At 37.7% G+C, this 16063-nt stretch overlaps 1 protein-coding gene across 1 annotated transcript in view; it reads left to right on the top strand.

The window, feature by feature from the left end:
- pikfyve (phosphoinositide kinase, FYVE finger containing) overlaps window positions 1-16063 on the top strand; it is a 99226-nt gene that overhangs the window by 58171 nt on the left and 24992 nt on the right. The window contains exons 12-20 of the mRNA XM_048598715.1: window positions 6523-6690; window positions 7742-7804; window positions 8535-8664; window positions 9655-9835; window positions 10982-11056; window positions 11174-11281; window positions 11490-11630; window positions 12143-12269; window positions 13366-14582. Coding sequence (XP_048454672.1) covers window positions 6523-6690; window positions 7742-7804; window positions 8535-8664; window positions 9655-9835; window positions 10982-11056; window positions 11174-11281; window positions 11490-11630; window positions 12143-12269; window positions 13366-14582 — 2210 coding nt within the window. The remainder of the gene's footprint in view (window positions 1-6522; window positions 6691-7741; window positions 7805-8534; window positions 8665-9654; window positions 9836-10981; window positions 11057-11173; window positions 11282-11489; window positions 11631-12142; window positions 12270-13365; window positions 14583-16063) is intronic.

The raw sequence follows: 16063 nt of genomic DNA, 5'->3' as shown, positions 1-16063 counted from the left end.
TTATCAGTCAACCTAGCAGCCTACAATCCTGAGCCTGCTCTGCTGTTCGTACTAACAGGCCAATCATTCCCTGTTTTCTTTGCTCCTCCTTAAACAAATTGTTATATTTGGTAACTTTCAATCTGCTGGGACTGTTCTAGAATCTACAAAATTTTAGAAAATTATATCTTGTGCATCCTCCATCTTTGTAACAATCTATTTTAATATGTTATGATGTAGGCCATCAGTGCCTGGGAATTTATTGGATTTTAGTGCTTTAAATTTTTCTAGTACTCTTGCTGTTCTGATATTAATTACTTTTAAGTTAGTCATGCTGATTAGTTTCTTGGTTACCCTGAATTTCTGGTATGTTGTTTTGGTCTTTTGCTGAGAAGACGTGAATGTTTGTTCAGCTTCTCTGCCATTTCCTCATTTACCTAATTATCCTGTCTCTGTCTCTGAAAGATTAATTTAATTGAGTCGCTTCTCTTCCGTGTGCATATTTGTCGAAGCGCTTGGAATTTATGTTCCTGGCTAGTTTACTGTCTTTTATTTTTTTTTGCTTAAAAATCAAATTTTTGGTCACCTTTTGTTGCTTTCTAAAAATCCCCCAATCCACTAATTTTGCTGAATTTTTGTTTTCTAATTAAGCATATTCTTGTTGAACATTTTGAATCATTCCTTGAAAAGTATCTCACTGTTTAGAGGCTTTTAGTTAGTTTACCTTATAAAGTTTAGCCAGCTTTCATTTCATACCTTTTATAATTGGCTTTGTTTAAGTTAATCATTCTTGTTTTGGACTCAAACATATCACTCTGATTTAATATGGAATTTAATTGTTTTACAATTACACCTTTCCCAGGGGTTCCTTCACTGAGATTGCAAATTAACCCTGCCATATTGGACAATGGAAGATTTAAAATGGTTCCTTTTGACATTATCCTAGAAAGCTGTTGCAAAAGCATTCTATAAACTCCTCTTCCAGAGTACCTTTTGTCAATTTGATTTGACCGAACTGTATGGGGGTCGAAGTCTCCCATGATTGTTACTTTGTATTTTGATACATACTTTAGTTGTATTTTGTTGTATGATCTGGCAAAAATGTGACTATTGGCCAGTAAAGAACTCTCACCGCTGTTTTCCTGCATCATGGTGTTGTGGTCAGTTTTCCCAGAGACCCGTCTTGTTCTTTTTCTCCTCCACAAAGCTAGTTGGTAGTAATTATCTGTTTATCAGAGTTAAAGATTAAGGTTCCTCCATCACTATAAACTGCCTCCCCACCCATACCTAATCTGCAGTCACTTTCCTGCAGTATTCATTGTAACTGACTTTACCTAATATTTGTACAGAAACTGAAACTAAGCTGTTTAGTTTATTGCGATAGAACGGTTGGAACGAGAGGAATATATCAAACTTATGTATTTCTAGATATATCTAATTAGAGCATTGTGCGTGACGGCTTTTTTTTTTAAGTAAGCTATACTTTTCCTCACGATTCTTAAGAGAACAGGGTCTTCCAATGAGTAACAAAGGATCTGACAGGTAAGTTCATTAGACTTCAGCATCACAAAGGAGAGTGAATTATTACAGGCTCTGTCTACTTTCTAATCTCATGAAAAACTTAGAGTGGGGAGAAGCTGCACAGTGTGTTGGAATTATAGCAGAAATGGGAATTCCATGTTCTGCTACTGTGTGGTGCTGAGAAGATGGTAAGCAATTCCTCACCTGGGTGGAGTCGGAAAGATCAAAGGTTGTCACCAGGTACGTTGTGATCACTTCTCGATGAAGGGAGGTCCCTAAAGCTGTTTCCTACAAGAGGTGCATGGGTCAGGAAAGTCAAAAAGTAAAACAAGAGACAACAAAAAAAATGCTACAGCTGATTTGTTGAGGTCTGTTAGAACTACAGTTTTGTAAATGTTTATCAGTGGTGCGTACCTATGAGAATTTGTGGCCGAATAAATGTCCATTGATTTTGTTCTGTTGGTAATGAAACATTTATATTTTTATGTACTCCATTCCATAAAATGTTTTAAAAGTTCATCTATTGATATAAATAAGTGGGAGGTTTTTAAAAGTTAAAATCATTTGCCAATTGTGACTTCTCTGGTGCTTGAACATTGTACGTCTGTATGTATGTTTGCTGTTCATTACTAAATTCTAACTTTGGTGTGTGGTGCTTATGTTTTTTTAGTTGTATATTTTTTCCACTTCCAATTTTGTATTTGTAGAGTATCAATAAGATTCCCTTGTCTCGTGTGCTGATTGGTATATTCTATTTACTAAAATATTTGAACATCAAAAGCACAAATGACTTTAAGCACCATCATAATCCACACACTTGTCGTGGTCTGTTTATAGTGCAGCCAAGAGTTCAAATCACTCCTTCAGTCACAAGATTATTGTAGTCTGCAGGCAATCTTTATTTCAAATGTAGCGTAGAATGTATCATGAAATTAGTAAATCTTACATTCTATTTCTACTTTTGCAATTTAAGCTTTGTTTGCAGTGAGAGGTTGCTCAAAATTGAGAATGTGCACTGTTTTATACATTATGTATTCATATTTTATCTCTAGTGGTCATAGTTGTGAGAACTTTGATTAAATTGCCTTACTGTGGATTTATGAAACATTTATGTATATGATGAGACTATTACTACAAGTTTTTAATTTTGTAATTAAAACTATCCCTGCCCTTTTCCCTTATTGTATTTTCCACCATGTAGGTTTTCTGCACACTCACTTTGCTAATGAAAATGAATAAAACTGGATGGACCACCCATCAATCCTACAAAGTCCCACTTACCAACATCTAAGATCAGTGCCAAGATTGAGATGGGTGTTCTTTATAACTCGTCAAGCAATAGCCTGACCTGTCAGGCTATGTCCCAAACACCACCATCGCCATTCCTTAGTATGCCCTGTCCCACTGCTAGGAAGATCCACCAGAGATGGTGGCACAGAGGTACACAGTCAGAGAGGAGTTTCCCTGGAAGTGCTCAATGTTGACGCTAGACCCCATGAAATCTTATGGTGTCGGGTCAAATGAGAGTTCTGCTTCCCTGATGAATCAGTACTCTTCCACGGTGAACACCAGTTGAAGAAAGCACTGAGGGTGGTAATAGCATGTCATGTACTCTGGTCGGGGACATCAATGTCCATCACCAAGAGTGACTTGGAAGCACCATTATTGACTGAACTTGTCAAGTCCTAAAGGACATAGCTGCAAAATTTTTTTTATTCTTTTGTGAGATGTGGGCATTGCTGGCTAGCCACTGCTTACTGCCTATCTCTAGTTTCCTTGAGAATGTGGTGTTGAGCTGCCCCCTTGAAGTGCTCCAGTCCGTGTACTATATGTGAACTCACAATGCTGTTAGGGAAAGAGTTTGAAGTTTTTTCCCAGCAACACTGAAGGAGTGGTGTAATATTTCCAAGTCTAGATATGAGTAGCTTGGAGAGGAACTTGCGGATGGTAATCTTCCCGTATATCTTCTGCCCTTGGCCTTTTAGATGGAAGTAGTCGTGTGTTTTGAAGGTGCTGTGTAAGGAGCCTTGGTGAATTTCTGCAATGCATCTTGTAGGTAGTACACACTACCAAGCATCTGTGACAAGCCAAGTGAATGGCATCACGATCAAACAATCCAGTGTGCTGCTTTGCTCTGGAGGATGTCGAGCTTCTTGAGTTATAGGTTTGTGGCAAGTGGTGAGGGGGAAGAAACCTACTTGACCTGGTCCTCTCCAAACCACCTATCGCAGTTATGTCACTGATCCTATCATTAGGGCTGACCACTGTGCGGTCATTGTGAGACAAAATTGAGGATACTCTCCATTATGTTGTGTGGCACAACCACTGTTAAATAGGAGAGACTTTGAATAAATGTAGCAAGAAAACCTAGGCATCTATGAGGCACTGGGCTGTCAGCGACAGCGGTACTGTATTCAGCCATAACTGCAACCTCATGGTTCAGCATATCCATGACTCTACCATTACCGTCAAGCTAAATGGTCAACCTTGCAGTCACTGAAGAGTGCAGGGGCATGCCAATACCATTAAAAATTAGTCATTAAAAATGAAACGACAACCTGGTGAAACTACAACGCTAATACATGGGTACCAAACAGTAAAAGCAGCAAACAATAAACAGGGCTAAGCAATTTCAACTCTGCTGGACCGTTAAACTGAATACTGCAGTGCTAAAGGCTCTGATAACAGTCTGGCAATAGGAGTGAAGACTTGTGCTCCAGAACTAACTGTACCTCTAGCCAAGCTGTTCCAGTGCTCTACAATGCTGACATCTGGTAATGTAGAAAAAATTGTCTTATGGGTCTTGTTCACAAAAGTCAGGGCAGGTTAGATCTGTTTTATGAGTTTACTCATGATCATTAGTAAATTGATGGAAGGGATTTTCAACAGTGCTAGTAAGTGGCACTTTCAAACAAGTAACCTGCCCACTGATGCTCAGTTTGTATTCTGGGGGTGTCTTGGCAGCTGATCCTATTACAGCCTCAGTCTAAACATGGACAGAAGATCTGAACACCAGAGCTGAGGTGACAGTGACTGCCATTGACATCAAGGAACCATTCAATTGAGGATCCTGAACAAAACTGGAGCCCATGGGACAAAAACAGAAGTTGCTAGAAAAGCTCAGCAAGTCTGGCAGCATCTGTGAAGAGAAAATCGGAGTTAACTCTTCGGGTCTGGTGACCCAGAATCGGGAAAGCTCTGCCCTGTTGATTTTGGAGGTCATTCGGAAGGCATCATTGCAGGAGTTCCTCAGGGGAGTGGTCTAGACCTAACCATCTTCAGCTGCTTCTTCAATCATGAGGTCAGAATTATGGATATTTACTGCTGATTGTGCAGTATTCATCATCATTTGCAAATCCTCAGATACTGAACCAGATGATGTCCACATGCAGCAATACCTGCACAACATACAGATAAGTAGCAATTAATATCTGTGCCAAATAAGTGCTAAATAATGACCTCATCTCCAATGTAAACGAACCTAACTATTGTCCCTTGACATTCAGTGGCATTACCATCACTGAATATTCCCCACCATCAACATCCTGGTGGTTACCATTGACCAGAAACTGAACTGGACTAGCAATATAAATACTGCAGCAACAAGAACAGTTCAGAGGTTAGAAATACTGTTAAGTAACTCCCTTCTTGTCTCCCAATTTCCTCACCTACATTTCCAAGGCAGAAGTCGGAAGTGTGATAGAATATTATCCACTTACTTAAATAAATGTAGCGCTAACAAAACTCAAGAACCTCAATATCGCCCAGTTTGCTTGATTGATTGGTATTCCAACCACAATCTTTAACATTCACTCCCTTCATTACTGATACACAGTGACAGCAGCATGTACCATCACCAGGGTGCACTGGTGTAATTCAAAGGCTGCTTCAACAGTACTTTCCAAACCCACAACCACTACCGCCTACAAGATGAAGACAGCAGGTGCATTGAAACACCAACGTCTTGAATTTCCACACCAAGTTCAGCATCGTTGTGAATCAGAACTATATTTCGGTTCTTTGTTGCTGGGTCAAAATCCTGAGACTCGTTTGCTAACAATACAGTGGATGCCTCTATGCCGCAAGGACTGCACTGGTTCAAGAATGCAGCTCACCACCTCTCTAGAGCTACTGTGGATCTGCAATAAACACTGGCCAAGCCAGCAACGTCCACATTCCATGGACAAATAAAAGTGCTTTTTTGTGTTTTGAAGTATGGAGAGCTACTAAACTGAACTAGTCAAGTGAAATAGCTTTAATAATAGCATGCAGTTTTCTGGCTAATATTAGACGTGATATCGGCTATGTCCTACGTGTGATAAAGTAAGTTGAGGTTGAAACATTGTATACTGATTAAAAGTTGAATGAACTCTGTGTAAAGTATTGAGAAGAAAAGCCTCCACAGCTATGGGAAAGAAGGGGACGAGCAATGTGGATGCTTACATTATAAGACATTTTTAGTTTTATTTTCAACTGCATAATCTCTTATAGAAGTTAAATAATTTTTATATAACAAGGGCAATCTTTTTGAAGATTGGCAAAATGTAGACTTACCAGATTTTTATGTCACTATCAGTGAGACCTCTCACTACTCACTTTTATGGTATTCTCTCCTTGGTCTAGGTTATTAACTTTAACATACCAGTCAGCTATGCACAGTCACCTAAATGGGAATTTGTCTAAGGTATAAGCCAATTGATTAACTTCAGGTGTGAGTATGGCTTCATTTCAACTTGAAACAATCTTGGATTGCTACTAAATACCTTGGGCAAATATGATATCACCTTTCACTCAAATTAACCACTTGCTACTTTAGGCACCTCTGCCATAGATTCCTCTCCACTGCTATACAGACTACATTGGATCATGGCAAATGGATTCGGAATTGAATGCCAAGTGGTTTGGTGTTAAACGTTTTTTTAAATAAAGGCCATAATATGGCTTGCTACACAATTTGCATGTCATAAGCTGAAAGTGCTTTGCTTGAATTTCCACGAACACAGTCATCATCATTTTTTACAGGCTTTTCCAGCCCTAGCAAACGTACATCAGTAAGCAGCTTTCAGTCAGTCGTGGACAGCGACTCTGCAGCTTCTATCAGCCTAAATGTGGAACTGGACAATGTCAACTTTCATATCAAGAAACATTCCAAGTACCCGTATGTCCCAACACATCCAGCAGATCAGAAAGGTATGGAAGGGAGAAAGAAACACAGTGAAAGAGACAGTGGTAGGAATGAAGTTTAGTTCTTTACTCCAATGTTTTGGATGAAGATAATACCCACGACAGACTATATTTGAACTGAAGGTGAAGCAATGGCTCACACCTTTATGGTTAGTTTAGCAATTTGAACTGCAGCATTTACTTTGAAGAAAATTTTTTTTAAACAAAACTTTTATGTTAATTGAAGGAGTGAACCTTAAGCCTGTGAAGATCGGGCTGGCTTTGCACCTTGGCTTGCCAATGAAACAGTCCTCATTATTTTTCCTCCTGTTCACTGCTGCCTCCTCCTGGCCCACCGCTTTATCATTAGTCCCTCTAGAAAAGAATAGTATTATCATTGCTGTATTTTTTAAACCAGATTTCTGCATGGTAATCATTTTTATACATGCTTTGCAGCCGGCTTTTGAAATATGACTAACCAAGCACTTTTTGCAAATAATGTCATCTTCTATTTGCTATGCTGATTATGATCTTTTGTGTCCTTATTTGTATTCGTCTTTTTTTTTGTCCTTTCTTGGCCTGTCAATTTGAACTGCAGTTTCTACATTCACTTACAATTGCAGTACCAATTGTTCTCCTTATTTCAGTCTCCCTAAGCTAAAGTCATTGTTGCAAGGCACCCTAATTTGCTCAGTAATATGGATCTATGATTTTGGTCTTTGTCTTCTCTCATCTTGTTGTGCAGTATCAAGTTTTGTCTAGTCTCCTCTGTCTGTGTTGTTGCTGACATTTGCACATAATCCTTCATTTTAAAAGAGGACCTTTTGGTACATAGCTAAGACCTAATGGTTTAGTATTTTGTGAATGGGGCAGTACCTTTTTATAAAATAAAACTACTCAAACTTTAGTTTTGTGTTAACAAACTGCCCTTGTTTCACTACTATAAACAAATTATTAAAATAAAATGCTGATATCAATTCTAGAAATATTTGTGTGTGGTTTTGCATGCTATGGATGACAAATGTGCAGCTGTTAGTGTTGCAGCTTGGTAACCCATGTCAATTATATCCTTTGACAGAGTTCTTGGTATCTGAAGATGGAGTGCAACAGGTCATTGGCATAAGTGATGCTTTTATTAAAGGTAAGTAAGCATTTGGGTATAACACTTATAAGGAATCAAATAACAATGATTTGTTCAAGGGGTTTATAATTGTGAGTATGAACTTAAGTAGCTGAAAGACTTGAATAAGGTTGTTTTTGCTTGTAGGAGTTTGATCTATTCAATTTACGTACCTCATGAGACAGAAGGTTTAAATTCATCCCAAAATTTTGGAATTAATTTTGGTTAATACCAAGTAAAGTGCCCTTTTTTTTAATGTTAAGACATTCCTGCCTTCTTTCTAAGTGAATGTAATCAATCTTGAACTCCATTTAAAGAATCTCTTCTCGTATATCAAAGATCAACGTCATTTAAAAACATTGGTTATCTGGTCATTTGCTGTTTGATTTACTTTACTGTGCACAGTTTACTGTTGTTTTACCTGATTGGCAGTGACTCTGCTTTTGAAGACAATCAATTTGTTAAACACTTTTAAAGCATTCCAAAGTCTTGATATAAAATGTTATGACCACCAGACATCCCAAATACTACAGCCATTAATGTACTTAGAAGTGTGCTCGTTTAATGTAGAACACGTAGCTAATATTGCCACAGCCAGCAGCAGCAATGTAATGACCATTTAATTGGTTTGTTGATGTTAAATATTGGATGAATTTAAAATACACTAGAGAAATAATCAAGGTCTTGATTTCTGATATTTCCTTCCAAGCAGTTTGAAGATATGTTTTAAATTATTTCTCTACATCTCCAGAATCTCTCTTTAATCGTCGTGTTGAAGAAAAGTCCAAAGATCTTCTTTTTACACCACTTGGTTGGCATCACAGTTCCCTGGAACATCTTAGGGAAGAAAATGGCGAGAAACAAGCAATGGAGAGATTACTGTGAGTGCACGTATTAAAGCTACAATGTGGTCAATTGTAGGTCTAATTCAATCTTTCCCAAATAAAAGCTTGCCTTTTTTCTCTGAGGCAGAAAATAATCGACTTCCTCTGGTACATTATATGATCTTTGTTATTCAATGCAACTTTTATATTTAAGGCGCATGAAGCACTGTTTAAAATCTTTTATTTCTACGGCAAATGTGTTATCACTGGAAAAACAAGTTTTTGGTTTGATTTATTGTAGTCATATGTACCCAAGTACAGTGAAAAGCTTTGTTTTGTGAGCATACAGGCAGATCATAGCAAACAAGGACATACAGGGCATAGGGTGCTTAGAAAGAACAAGGCATACAGGTTACACTGCACAGCTGTTGCACAAAGTACAATCAATATTAGCAAGAATGTTATTAGTAATTTTTACAAATTTAGAATTTAGGTTGAAAAGTGCAGAAAGGTCATAAGAAATGTGAGAATAAGATCTGCTGTAGAGAACTCGCAAAGGGTTGTCTGGTGTTGGCGCCATCTTGATTCTTGGGAGAAATATCTATCAACACTGCAATCAATTTAAATTGATGTCAATATACAAGAAATCAAACTTGCATTTAAAGTTGGTGAACAATAAGTAATCTTTGTAAAGGTTTAGCCCCTCTGTATGTGAAAAATATAGTTAATTTACAGTTGCCCATTTCTTGTCATTTCTATTTACACAGACATTAGCGTTTTCGGGAAACTTTTTGTTTTTATGTTACTTTGAAAGCTAGAGTTTGTGTTATCACTATTTTAATAATTGCTAGCATTCTAAGCATAATTTTGATGTTATGTTGGAAAATATTTTTAGTCTTGTATGTGCTTTTAATGATGCGTGTAGTTTTCAGTTTAAATTTACATCGCCATAAGAATATGGAAAGTTTGAAAATTAGTTGCTTTATTGCATGTGTGTTCTTTCAAAAATTCATTGACTTCTATTTTCTATCATTTTTTCACATCCAGTTCAGCTAACCATAGCCATATGATGGCCTTGTTGCAGCAACTGCTATATAGCGAGTCCCTCTCACTATCCTGGAGAGACATAATTGTTCCTGTGGTCCGCCAGGTTGTACAGGCTGTGCGTCCGGATGTCAAGAACAATGATGATGACATGGATATCCGCCAATTTGTTCATATAAAAAAGGTATCAAATGCTGAATCTGAGTCTCGCGTGCAGTCCCATCCAAACCCACAACCATTTTCATCTAGAAGGACAAGGACAGCAGATACATGAGAACACCAACACCTGCGAGTTCCTCTCCAAGTCACTTAGCATTCTAACTTGGAAATATATCATTGTTCTTTCACTGTCCTGAGTCAAAACCATGGAATTCCCTCCTTAGTGACTCTATGGGTCTAGCTACAGAATATGGACTGCAGCAGTTCAAGAAGGTAGCTCAGCAGTACCTTCTTAATGGCAGCTAGGGACAGGGAATAAATGTTGGCCAGCCAGGGATGCCTGTGTTGCACGAGTGAATTTAAAAATAAACCCATACAAATTACCTTTTTGGTTTAAAAGATGTGTTCTGCTTACAAAGATTCATGTTAACACAACCCACCAAAAAAAATCTCTACTTGCTAGAACTTCTAATTGTTTTGTTTTTAGCCATTACTTGTTGGCTATAGCTGGATGGGTAGTGCTCTCACCTTTTGAGTCAGTAGGTTCAGTGCTCAAGTCACACTTCACTACTTGAGCACAAAATTCAAAGCTGTAGTTCTGGTGCAGTATTATTAGAGGTGTTGGCTTTGAGATGAGACATCTGCCTCTATCTATGGCCCCCTCTAGGGACATAAATGATCCCATACCACCATTTCAAGAGTGAGAATGGGATCCCTGATGCCCTGAACAATATTTATCCCTCAATGAGTATCACAAAAGAAAATTATCTGGTCATTATCACATTGCTATCTGTGTGAATTTGCTGTGCAAAAATTAGCTGTCGCGTTTCCTACATTGACACTTTAAAAGCTCTTGAATGTTCCATGTTCATAACAAATGCTACATAATGAATAAGTAATAAAATCATAAATGCAAGTCTTGTATGCACTTTTTGAATAGATTAATGATAAAACTAATTTTGAAATAATCTTTTCAATTCCAAGTAACAAATGGATTTAAACAAAAACAGAAATTGTTGGAAAAGATCAGCAGGTCTGGCAGCATCTGTGGAGAGATATCAGAGTTAACGTTTCAGGTCGAGTGATCTCTCCTCAGAACAAATGGAATTGCTTGCTAAACATCAAATGTATCCCAATATTTACTTTATTTGTTTTTTTTTTTGCTTTGCAGATACCAGGTGGTAAAAAGTTTGATTCTGCAGTGGTTAATGGGTTCGTTTGTACCAAGAACATAGCCCATAAAAAGGTAACAGTGAAATTTCAGTCATCTGCTAATTATTGTTTATATTTGAAAGTTTGTTACTTGAAATCATTGTGCTTATTTGTATCCTTTTAATATGACTAGTGTTCTAATATTTCTCAGATGAACCCTCACATAAAAAATCCAAAGATTCTGCTGTTGAAATGCTCTATTGAATACCTCTATCGAGAGGAGACGAAGTTTACATGCATAGATCCCATTGTCCTACAGGTTTGTGTTTTAAATTGTGTTAAAACTTGTTTGTGAAAATAATTTACTGCTGTTGTGCATTCCTAAATACTAGTCTGCATTTGGATGCAAGTTAGCTGCATTATTTTGCACAAAGCTAATTGATGAGACAAAGTTCAGTTTGATTTTCAAATCTTCACTTAATCAGTTTATAAATCAGAGTAAGTGTTATCCTCATTATGGAACTTAGGAAAGAGAATTTCTGAAGAATTATGTGCAACGAATAGTGGATGTTCGACCAAATCTGGTTCTTGTGGAAAAGACTGTTTCTCGTATTGCTCAAGATATGCTTCTGGAAAATGGAATTACCCTAGTGATAAACGTAAAACAAGTAAGTTTCCCAATTTTGTCAGTCAGCGTTTAACACCTTGACTTTTTGGTGAGACGTTATCCATACAAATTGATTTAAGGTTCATGTTTTTGTTTAATATGAAGGAAATCAACTGCTATGTAGGTATTCAAAATATGTTTGAATTGAATAAATGTTTCAGTGAGTTTGAAATTCTATAAAAGTTGATTGAGGTACTTTTTCTGTGGCATTTTGAGGAACTTCACTGCAGTTCATATTACTATCTTAATACAGCTGGTGTTGTTTCAAATCTTATTTGGAAAAAAGACATTATTAATCTAGCTGAATTTCTTTGGACTAACCTAAGGACAATGTAATGAAATGTGCAGACACACTGAACCACTGATTGGGTTGACAAGCAAAAATAAATCAGAAATAGCACGCAATTTATCATTTATCTATATTTGATGGGGAGAAATGTAAGTGGTGTCATTTCAAGTTTTATTTCCATGGAAACTGATGACTGCGAACATCTTATTTGTTTTTGTGCATAGCAAGTGCTAGAGCGAGTGAGTCGTGTTACCCAGGGTGATTTGGTCATGTCAATGGACCAACTTCTTACAAAGCCTCGTCTTGGAACATGCCATAAATTTTTCCTTCAACCATTCCAACTACCTAATGGTAAGTAATTTTGCACCTTGCTTCTCCAGAATCATTTTTCCTCTTTTTCTGAAGGTGGATATGCTGTGGTTGCGTGAGTTCTGTGGTGGTATGAGAGCTGGACAATTGGATGTTTGTAAGTCATTTCACCTCAATGTTGTGGCAGTGAAACCTTTCTTTTTGCTCGCTTAATGTGTCCTCTATCATATTCCTCACCACCTATACATGAACACATACATACATACAAATCACCTACCCCTTTCAGAGAATGCTTACATTAAATAGGAATTTTTAAATATTTCATATCTTGCTAAGTTAGTGGTCTTACAGCTAACTAGGCACAGACTGGACATTGGTTCAAAAGTTTTAGTTTGCTACGTTGCTATCTTTCGAGCAATAAATATCCACAAAACCATTGTTTGCTTTTTTTTATTCCTTTCCCAATTTGGGGAAGTTTCAATTAATTAAAAATCAGAGTAAACTTCAGGGTACAATTGGGAGACTATTATAGCCCAATGTATTGTATTATCATGATCTGTTCTTAGAAAATTCCAATTAATTACTCTTTAAAAATTGTCCTGTTCATAAAAAGCAAAAACTTTGAGTCCTGCAAGACATAAAAATAGACGTAACAATTTATTGTTCCTGTAGTAAGGGAATTGTTGGGGTAGGGTATTTGTTGCTAATCAGTTGATGCTATTTGCAAACCAGCATTTTCACTATTTGGTGTATTTGTAATTCCAAATTGTGGCATAAACAGCCAATATAGAAATTAGTAGAATGTGGCGCTGTGCCAGCTCTTGCTTTAATTCATATTTTGCCTTGCATATGAAGTGATTTTTAATCTGCTACGAATCATAGAATTTACAATACAGAAGGAGGCCACGCGACCCATCTTGAAAGGCCTCTTACAGGATTACTTTGACAGTTTGGCGAAAAGCTTTAAACTAAATAATTTTTTTTTTTTTTTTAAAAGTTATCACAAGCATTTGCAGATTACATCAGATCAGGATTAAAATGTGCTGATTGGCAGCTTCTATATATGGATGTCTTTGTTACTATATGCAATGTAACAGTTTGAAAATGTCACTAATTTGTTTTCATTTTCTCCACCTAGGTCACATAAAGACACTCATGTTTTTTGAAGGTTGTCCCCAACATTTGGGCTGTACTGTGAAGCTGAGGGGTGCTTCAGAATATGAGTTAGCAAGAGTGAAAGAAATTATTATATTCATGATCTGTGTAGCTTATCATTCTCAACTGGAGCTTTCTTTTCTCATGGATGAGTTTGCCATGCCTCCAAGTTTATCTAAAAGTGGATCAATTCATTCCATTATTGATGGTGAGACTGCTGAAAATGATGGACAGGACTTGTTTACTGATGAGAACTTTGGCAGTCTTTCCAAAGACTCTGATGGTCCAATTGAAGACATTTCCTTGGGATCTGAATTTGCTCCAACTGCCAGTTTTGACTATCCAAAAGATAATACGTTTTGTGAAGAAGAGAAGCCATTGAGAAGAAGTGTTTCCAGAGACAGTATTTTTGTAAAACCTGAGGGCTCCACACTTGATATGGCCCCTCCAGATTTTGAGGCACCTTTTCTTGACCCTCCTTTGACATCATCTGTCCATGCCCCTGTAATAGACTCCATCTTATCTGAAAACAAGAAAGACCAAGGGCCTTCAGACACTTACCATGCATTCTTACGTGAACAACCCAGTTTGTTAAATAATCCTGAACCATCTGTCGGAAACAGGCCTAAACGTTTCCGTGATCCCCTTCAGGATGATACAGATCTATTCATTACTGAACATGTTACTTCCTCTGAAGATAGGTTGAAATCCTACTCTGTTGCATTCAAGCAGGAACTTAAAGATGTCATTCTTTGCATATCTCCTTTTATTACTTTCAAAGAGCCTTTCCTATTGACTGAGAAAGGTATGAAGTGTCCAACAAGAGGTTACTTCCCAGAACAAGTCTATTGGTCCCCTCTCTTGCACAAAGATATAAAGGAAATAGAATGCAGGAGGAAGAAACAACTACTAAAGGACTTGACAAACCTTCAGAGTCTGAATGGTAATATGCAGGCAAAAAGCACTCAAATTCTTCCATCTCATGATCTGCTGAGTACCAGAATAACTCATTCCTTAGGAAATGACCAGAGCTTGTCAAAGCTTTTAGCTGATTATCGAGCTAGAGGTGGTAGGATCAAGAACAAACTGGACGATCATTTTTTGCAGAGCAAAGAGGATAACAGTAAATCAGCCATGAAAAATGGGGAAGAGGAAATCCCACGAGGGCAAACCCAAAATGAGTTTGTGTGGGCGTCAAAGGTAAGGAAGTTTTTTGTTTTAAATTTGTGAAAACAGTTATTTATGACATACGTGTAAATTTCTAATCAGCTACCCAATTTAGAAAAATATGCATTGAACACAAGATAGATTCAACCACTGAACAAATAGTAGAAAATGCAAGAAATACTCAAAACATCTGTGGAGAGAAACACAGCTATCGTTTTAGGCTGATGCATCTTTCACCAGATCTGTGCCATTGCCACATCTTTTGATCTTGCATAACCAACTCTTGTTGTTTTCATAGAATTGTACAATCCCTACAATGTAGAAGCAGGCTATTCGGCCCACTGACTCCATGCTGACCCTCCGAAGAGCATCCCACCCAGACCCATCCCTCTTCCCCTGTCCCTGCATTTTCCATGGTTAACCCACCTAGCATGCACAACCCTGGGCCCTATGGGCAATTTAGCATGGCCAGTTCATCTAAACTGCACATCTTTGGACTGTGGGAGGAAACTGGAGCATCCGGAGGAAACCCACACAGTCATGGGGAGAATGTGAAATTTCCACTGACGAGCAACTGTGCAATCGAACCCAGGTCCCTGGTGCTGCGAGGCAGCAGTCCTAACCACTGAGCCACTGTGCCGTTCTTCTGTCTTCCACCTGTCACAGACTCTCCCGATTTAATTTTCCCCCTACAATTTTACTTGTTCAAAACCTTTAATGTTTCTAATTTCAACCAATTCTGATGGAATGTCATCAAACTGAAATGTTAACTCTGATCCCTTCTCTACAGATGTTCACTGACCTGAGCATTTCCAGCACTACTTCTGGTGTCTCCAAAATAATTTATCCTTTGCTGTTCATACTTCCTAGCTACTTGTTTGCACTCAGCAACATCATTCAATAGCACTGTATCAGCTTTCATGTGTGTACTGAGGATATGAAGGTTCATCTCACCATCCCTCTTAACTCCTTTTAGTGTTGCTAATTTATCAGACTGCTTATTTAAAATACAGAGCTTGAACAATAATAATTTACTCAATTAAATATTGGGAAGACTGCAGATACCACCCCCCAACCCTGACTTTGCAGGAGACATTGTTCCCTAGCTACCAATTCCATTATGTTCTGTGGAAATTGTTTGAAGCTGTAACAACAATTGGTCGGGTGTTTAACAATGAAGTTGAGTGTCTTGAGCTACAAGAAGATATAAATGGGATGGTCAAATGGACAGATAAATGATAGAATTAAATGCTGAACAGTGTAAGGTGATGCACTTTGAACGAGTAATTTGACAGAAAGTATTCAACGAACAGCATGTCATTAGGAATTTCTGTGGAACAAAGGGATCTTTGCATGATTATCCATAGATCTCTGAAAGCTGAAGGGCATGTTAGTAGGGTAGTGAAAAAGGTATATGGAATGATTGCCTTTATCAGTTGAGGTATATACCAAAACAGGGAAATTGTGATGGAATTGTATAGAACTTTGGTGAGATCTCAGCTAAATTATTGTGT

The sequence above is a fragment of the Rhincodon typus genome, chromosome 7, assembly GCF_021869965.1.
Source record: "Rhincodon typus isolate 14 chromosome 7, sRhiTyp1.1, whole genome shotgun sequence".
Classification (NCBI taxonomy): Eukaryota; Metazoa; Chordata; class Chondrichthyes; order Orectolobiformes; family Rhincodontidae; genus Rhincodon; species Rhincodon typus.
The sequence above is the reverse complement of the archived record's forward strand: the minus strand, read 5'-3'. Positions and strand labels throughout refer to the sequence as shown.